Source organism: Bos javanicus, chromosome 18 (genome assembly GCF_032452875.1).
Source record: "Bos javanicus breed banteng chromosome 18, ARS-OSU_banteng_1.0, whole genome shotgun sequence".
NCBI lineage: Eukaryota > Metazoa > Chordata > Mammalia > Artiodactyla > Bovidae > Bos > Bos javanicus.
The window spans coordinates 56977568-56984372 of NC_083885.1; the positions used below are offsets into that span (position 1 = coordinate 56977568).

The following is a 6805-nucleotide window of genomic DNA, read 5'->3' on the forward strand; positions in this document are numbered from 1 at the left end:
GGGGTGGGGGAGGGGTGTCAAGGGAGACCACGTAACCAACCCCTGGCCTCACTAGGGGAAGGTTCTGGCTCCAGCTTCACCCCTGCACCCAAACACCACAGCTCACAGGGAATGACACGCGCGTTTTTTTTTTTTTTTTTTTAATGGATGCGTGGTACCACCTGCTAGGGCTGTCCATCCTCACAAAGCTGGGATTCTTGGCCGCAGTGCCCCTCGCCCGGAGGTGACAGACCCTCCAGCCACACACGCAGCTGGAGAAACAGGAAGGGACAGGCCGTCCCCTTCGCAGGCGAGCAAAGGACAAAACTCCATTTTAAGATAAAGTCATTGCAGAAGAAAAAAAAAAAAAAAGTCTTTTAAGAGACAATCCTTCACAAAGGGGGAAACGAGCACCGCTAAAAAACAAGTGTTGTCTGCTAAAGATCATCGAGTAAAAAAAATATTGCATTAAAAAAAACCAAAATAAACAACCACTTTAAGAAAAAGGGAACAAACTTCAAAGTGCTTTCATGGTGTGGGCGGCAGGGTCTCCCACTTGGCCTGTAGTGCCTGGGGGGTGGGGCTGGGGGCCATGAGGCAGAGTGGTGGGGGCAGAAGGCACACCCACCCCACCATGCCCTCTGGGCTAAAGTGTAACAGACTGGAAATGTAACAGATTCTCTCCCTGCATCCAGCAGCAGCTGCCAAGAGCCAGCCACCTGTTTTCCTCCAGCAGTGGCCGGTTATGCCCACGGGTGGCCGGGGGCACAGACACCACCCCTCTTTGGGGCTCCTTGGACACTCTGGCCAAGGCTCTGCATCTCCCCTACAAGGTCCCGGTCCCAGTCCCGAGGACAGGGGGCACCTAGTCGTGGCGCACCGGTGGCTCCTCCCCACATGCCTGGTCGGAGTACGGGGGAGGCGGGGGCTGCTCCTCCCCTAGCCCGTAGGGGGCGTGGCCGCGGCTGCGCTTCGCCTCCTTGATGTACAGCTCCAGGAGGACCTTGGTGGGCTGCTTGTCCACGCGTTCCTTGGGCACGCCGTGGCTCAGCAGCCAGCCCATGAGGTCCTTGCGCGTGGGGTTTGGCCCCAGCATGAGCTTGGCGCGGCCCGGCTGGCTCTGGCGCCAGAGCAGGCCCACGTCGGCGATGGTCTGGATCTCCATCACTGCCTCCAGCACCGTCATGCCCTTGACCAGCAGGCTGACCAGCGAGAGCCGCAGCTCGGAGGGCGCGGCTGTCAGCAGGCGCCGCTGCAGGCCCTGCGTGAAGGGCAGGTCCTCCGGCGCCAGCCGGGCGGGCTCGGGGAGCGGCGGCTCACGGTAGATCCAGTCGAGCATGCCCAGCTCGCGTACCAGCTGGATGCCCTCCTCCATGGTGGTCCAGGGACGGAAGGGCAGCTCGGTGGCCTCGAAGTGCAGGAAGGACTCCCAGCGCTGGCGCCAGGCCAGCAGCAGCCAGGCCAGCAGCGTCTTGCAGTCGCCCCGCAGGGCCTTGCAGCGGTAGTTGAAGACGGCGTCGCCGGTCAGGTCGCCCAGCAGGGCCAGCTCCCCGGAATTCAGGGACAGGGCCTGGCCACCCTGGTCATACACCCGCAGGATCCAGCTGATCATGAGCTCGTTGGGGTTCTGCCGGAAGCGCCGCGCGATGGCCAGGAGCTCGGTGTATGTGTAGTAGCGGTCGCCCCTCCCCGCCATGGCTGCTCCAGGCGCGGGGTCCAGCGAGAATGCCGAGGGGCGCGGCCGCTGGAGCTGCGGGAAGGGCACGGAGGGGCGTTGGGCAGGGAAACAGTCACCCTCCCCCAACCCCTCCCCAGAGGGGGAGCCCCTCAGATCCCCAGGTGTCAAAGGTCCTGGGGGGGCACCGTGTCCTCACGGGAGATCAGAGCCCAGCGCTGGAAATCACAGGGGCCCCAAGCACGGCCCCTTCAGGAGCCCGGATACCGGATATCTCCGCAGACCCCAAGCTGTTCCCCTTATACCTTACACCACCCACCGTGCCCCCATCATGGGGTTACTGTGAAGATTAAATGCCTTCAGTGCCTAGCACTGTGCCTGGTTCATAGTTTAGTGCTCAGCATCTGCCTGTACGGATACCACCACCACCACCACCACCATCTCTACATTTGATAAGTTCGATACGATTACGGCATTGGCCAACCCACTAAGAACTTGTTCTTACCGGGAGGGCTGAAGGAACTGATGGACTCCTGGAGCAACTGCCTGCAGACGGGAAGGCATGGGGGTGGGGAAGAGGAGGTTGGTGGGGTGCAGCAATCACAATCCCTATCCACCTCTGCCCAGAGCCCGGGACCCTCAGACCCCTGGGTGTCAAAGGTCCCAGGGGAGCACCACGTCTGCAGAGAAGATCAGAGCCCAGTGCTAGACATCATGGGAGGTCCCCCACACGGCCCCTTCGGCACCAAGTGAGCACATCACTCTGCAAACCAACCCCCGACCCCCCACCCCAGGCTGGCCTGTTCCTCACCCCAGCCCTTCTTGCATCCACTTCCTCTTACTACCACCCCTCCATCTTTGCAGCGGATGCCACAGGAATTCAGGGAGCATGCATTACTTTTCAGGGTGACTTGCAAAGGTTGACTGTTCAAGGACCCCCTAGCTCTGCCACCTCCTGGGCAATCCCTAGGACTGGCTGAGGCATTAGCTACGAGCCCAGGCAGGGTGGGGCCTGGGACCTCAGGGGAGGCCGGCCCACAGCACGCACAAGCACGTACACGCACGCACGCACACACACACACACACCCCGCCCCAGCCCTATCCTTGCAGACACATCATGAAGGTGCCCTAATGTCAAAAGTGGCAAAACCACGAATCAAAATCCACCTCCTTGGTCCTGTATGCTCAACTGTAGGGAAGAGGGGTGACAGAGAAAGCCCCCACCACCCGGTCCCCCTGAATGTGGATGGGGGCTGCAGAAATAAGCCCCCTCCTGGCCAGAAGGAGCCGAGGATGGGTAAATCGCAATCTTTATGTGCCTCCGCCTCAGCTGTGAAGTAGTGACAAAAGTGCACCTATTTCAAATCATGAGGTTATTGGCGGGATGACTCTGGGGCTTAGAAATGCGGCCTGGCTCAGACTAAATGCTCAGCATCCATCTTTATTAATATTACCATACTCTATACATTTTATTAACAAATTGATGCCGTTGTAAATTGGATTATGATTATTACAGTATTAATAACAAGGGGAGTCTCTTCTTTACTTACCGAAGGGTGGCCAGGCTGCTCAACTCCTGGAGGAACCACCTGCAGACAGTAAGGGGTTGGGGAGCTGGAGGTTGGTGGGGTGTGGAGCAACCACGCCCCCTCCTCCATCTCTCCCCAGAGGTGGGACCCCGCCTCAGACCCCCGGGTGTCAAAGGTCCCGGGGTGCACCGTGTCCTCAGTGGAGATCAGAGCCCAGTGCTGGCCATCACGGGGGTCCCAGTGCCCTCAAACCCCACACCCCAATCCCGCCGTCCTCAGACTGGCCGATGCAGAATAAAACGCTTCCATCTCACCAGTTCTGCTGCCTCATAAATCTACAGGTGTTACACATCCCTTAGGGCTTCCTCTTCTCAGCCCCTTCACATATCCCTGTCCAAGTGGCATCCTCCCAACTCCACACTTCCCCAGAAATTCCCTCTCGGCCCACACCACTTTGGATGAAGAGAAGAGCCCTTCCAAAAAGGTGCTCCAATGTTCCCCATTCTGAGCTAACCTTTCAGAGGACACAGCTTCTCACCCCCTCAAGTACTTGTCAGCAAGAATCTAAACCTCCCCAGAGACTACACTTCCAGTTCTCCATAGTATGTATTTAGAAAGTAATCTATTTCCATCAATTTCAAGTCAACCTTATTAGTGGGAATACAGATTTAGGCCCAGACTTCATTGAATAGAGGGGGGGGGGAACCCTCCTAGAACTGGGAACAGTTGTTTGTTTTCCAGTAACACACATACCCATGCCTATTTGATGATTTAGCTGTTGAAACAATTGTGAAACACTCTGCAAGACTTGAAACATTTTGAGACAGTCTCCAGATAAACCATGTTCTTTGACAGTGGCTATTGTGTAAACTGAGGGTAAACTTGATAACTGTATCAGTTTACATATGCATGATTCATGGGAAGCTGCCTAAACTCTGCTGAAAGGTACACTGTCTACAAATCCCACAACCACCACCCTACAATGTGACAATGATAGTGCTTCCAGCCTTTCTGCTTCTTTTCTGCTGAGTCTGAAAATCAGACTTTGGATTAGTCTTTCCCCCTGAAACCCAAAAACTTACACTGGGCCCTCCATATCTGTGGGGCTCTGGAACCAATCCCCATGGATACCATGGACAGACTATGTATTTCCCCTTCTGCAGTCCATATTCCTTGTTATATTCAAACCCTACCTTTGAAGGCAGGGGGCATCACTATCCCCACCCAACTGGGCAGAGGACTAGGGCCCATCTGCTCCTGATGGATTGTACCCACTCTACAGACACAGAAACTGAGGCTCAGGAGAGCAATCACTTGACTAACATCTCTAAGCCCAAGAACAGGACAGTTGGGCTTTGCATGATTGCTGGCAGATAAACTAGGTCACAGAGATGTTTGATGCAAAGTCACCCCAAATGAGGGTGAGACAGTTTAGATCTGGGTGGGTCAGGGACTGGGAGCAAGGGTTCTTACCAAGGTGGGGTGGGTGGCCCCTCAGCTTGAAGACACACCTGTAACACAGGAAGGATTTGGTGAGGGCGGGGGAAGAGAGTCTGGGGGGGAGGGCGGAGGGGGGGAGGTTGGGGGCGGATCCAGAGAACATCAAAACCAAGGCCCCTCAGATCCCCAGGTGTCAAAGGTCCTGGGGGCACTGCGTCCTCAGGGGGTAATCAGAGCCCAGTGCTGGACATCATGGGAGCCCGGGTCCCTCTGCAACCAGGTCCCAAGGCCACTCACCGTCACCCAGTGCCTAGAGACTGGAAAACACAAAGTCCTCCACAGGGTACAAAAGCCCACAGCCTTCCCTGTGGTGACACCAAGATGCCTTCACCTCCCCAGTGTCACAGGTCCACAAAGGACTGTCCTAAACCCACGTGGAGAGAACCTGCTGACTACTCCCCTTGCCCAGTTTTGCAGATTTCCAGCATTGACTCTACTGGCTACCGACCCTGCACAGTGACTACTAAGATGCAAATCCCTTGGAAGAAACTGTCCAGGGGGTGGAGGGCGGTGTATAAGGAGGCAAAGAGAAACCTTGAAGTACAAGCAGCAGAAGCAGTCACCAGAGATCCTTAAAACACAACCAGTTTTGAACAAAACAGTGAAAGACATTTTGGAAATGACAGGAACTATGACCACAAAGCAGACAGGAGATGGCCTCCTGAACGATTTAATCTCATTGAGGACGATGACACCATTGTCATTAAATAGAAAAAATGCTATTTGAGAGACACTGTGTTCACGATTTTGGATGAAATAAGAAATTTATTTCCAAAACATGAAGTACACAAAAAGCAAACATGGCGAAACGTACTGTTAAGCGTCTATTTCCCTGTATGTTTGGGGATTTTAACAACGAAAAGGCCTGAAAAGGGAATATATGGGACAGTGGCAAAGGAGTGATGAATGGATGAGAAACTGCCTTCCACTTGTGACAAGGCAACAGTTAGGACAAAATTAACTGTTTTCTAAAAGGAGAAACAAAGCTGGAGGAGATTCTTGCTGGCTTGTGGTAGGGAAACAGAAAATCGGCTAGCTATCCCTGGGCTGAATCTCCTTGGAGGAGGTGTGGTATTGCTCGGGAGTTGGGAAAACGCTATCCAGAAAGCCCCATTAGCCCAGAACTAACGCTTAACAAAACTCTGATGTTCTGAGCGAGCACAAAACTGGTATTTAAATGACTGTGTCAGAATGACTCCTGAAAGTGAACGAAGGCCCCCTTTGCTTTGTCCGACAATTACTCCCCTCTGGTTCTGACACAACCCAGTAATTCACTTAAGAGAACCCAGTAATTCACTTAAGAGATCCCACTCCTTCCTTGGCAACCCTCGAGGTCCTGTCTCTACCTCCCACGCAGCCTCTGTTGTACATCGCACAAAACGCCAGCCACATGAAATCAGAATACAGATTTCCTAAGGAAAGCACGTGTAAGCTAACACTGGAGTGGAAAACCTCCAGGCAGAAAGACTGTCATAAACCTACCTTCCCCACCTCCCCCACATCTCCCCACCCCGCAAAATAACTCCAGAAATGGACAAGATGGCGGAGCCCTGAAACGTGGGCAGCAGACACGGCGCAGCCAGACTGCGGCGCAAAGGAGGGCCAGCCCCGGGGGATCCGCGTTCGCTTCGGCAGCAGGACTCCTCCTCCACCCGCTGGGCGCCCCCAGGGAGCCACCACCCTCTCCGAGCGAGCCACTGCCCGCCCCGAAGGGAACACTCAGGGATCGCCTCGAGGTGCGGGTGCCGAGTGCTTACGAAAGCCCTGACACCGTCCCTGCCACGGCGTGCCCGCCCCGCTGCAGCCCCTGGCACACACGACACGCGTGACCCAGTCCCCAACGCGCGCCCTCCCGCAAACAGGAACCACAGGGGAAAGCTCACCCAAACCTCACTCTCTGCAACGCATGTGCGAGTCGCAGCGCGCTCTGCTTTATTGCGCGCGCCGCTCGCACGGCCCGCCCCGCGGCGCCAGGTGGGCCATGCCCCGAGGTGTCCAGCACAGACGCCGGTGTCAGAAACTGTACTTTGGTGCTTGAGGAAGGAAATAAGAATAATAATCTTCCTACAGGAGATGAGACATTGGCCCAGGAGGCGGAGAAAATGGGAGCAAGCAAATACTG

At 55.3% G+C, this 6805-nt stretch overlaps 1 protein-coding gene and 4 non-coding genes across 5 annotated transcripts; all 5 read right to left on the minus strand.

Annotated features, from left to right (window-relative positions):
• Positions 1–311: 311 nt before the first annotated feature.
• On the minus strand, positions 312–6638 carry LOC133229614 (Friend virus susceptibility protein 1-like). The gene is made up of 5 exons (XM_061386177.1): positions 6567–6638; positions 4657–4694; positions 3205–3243; positions 2160–2200; positions 312–1729 (listed from the first exon to the last, which is right to left on the minus strand). Exon 5 carries the CDS (start codon positions 1673–1675, stop codon positions 845–847), a length of 831 nt encoding a protein of 276 aa, XP_061242161.1. The 5' UTR covers positions 1676–1729; positions 2160–2200; positions 3205–3243; positions 4657–4694; positions 6567–6638; the 3' UTR covers positions 312–844.
• Positions 1800–1891, minus strand: LOC133231200 (small nucleolar RNA SNORD88). The gene has a single exon (XR_009731079.1). It is a non-coding gene; the product is annotated as a small nucleolar RNA SNORD88 (small nucleolar RNA).
• On the minus strand, positions 2287–2380 carry LOC133231203 (small nucleolar RNA SNORD88). Its single transcript, XR_009731082.1, has one exon. It is a non-coding gene; the product is annotated as a small nucleolar RNA SNORD88 (small nucleolar RNA).
• LOC133231201 (small nucleolar RNA SNORD88) lies at positions 3328–3421 on the minus strand. The gene has a single exon (XR_009731080.1). It is a non-coding gene; the product is annotated as a small nucleolar RNA SNORD88 (small nucleolar RNA).
• On the minus strand, positions 4795–4885 carry LOC133231202 (small nucleolar RNA SNORD88). Its single transcript, XR_009731081.1, has one exon. It is a non-coding gene; the product is annotated as a small nucleolar RNA SNORD88 (small nucleolar RNA).
• Positions 6639–6805: the final 167 nt, after the last annotated feature.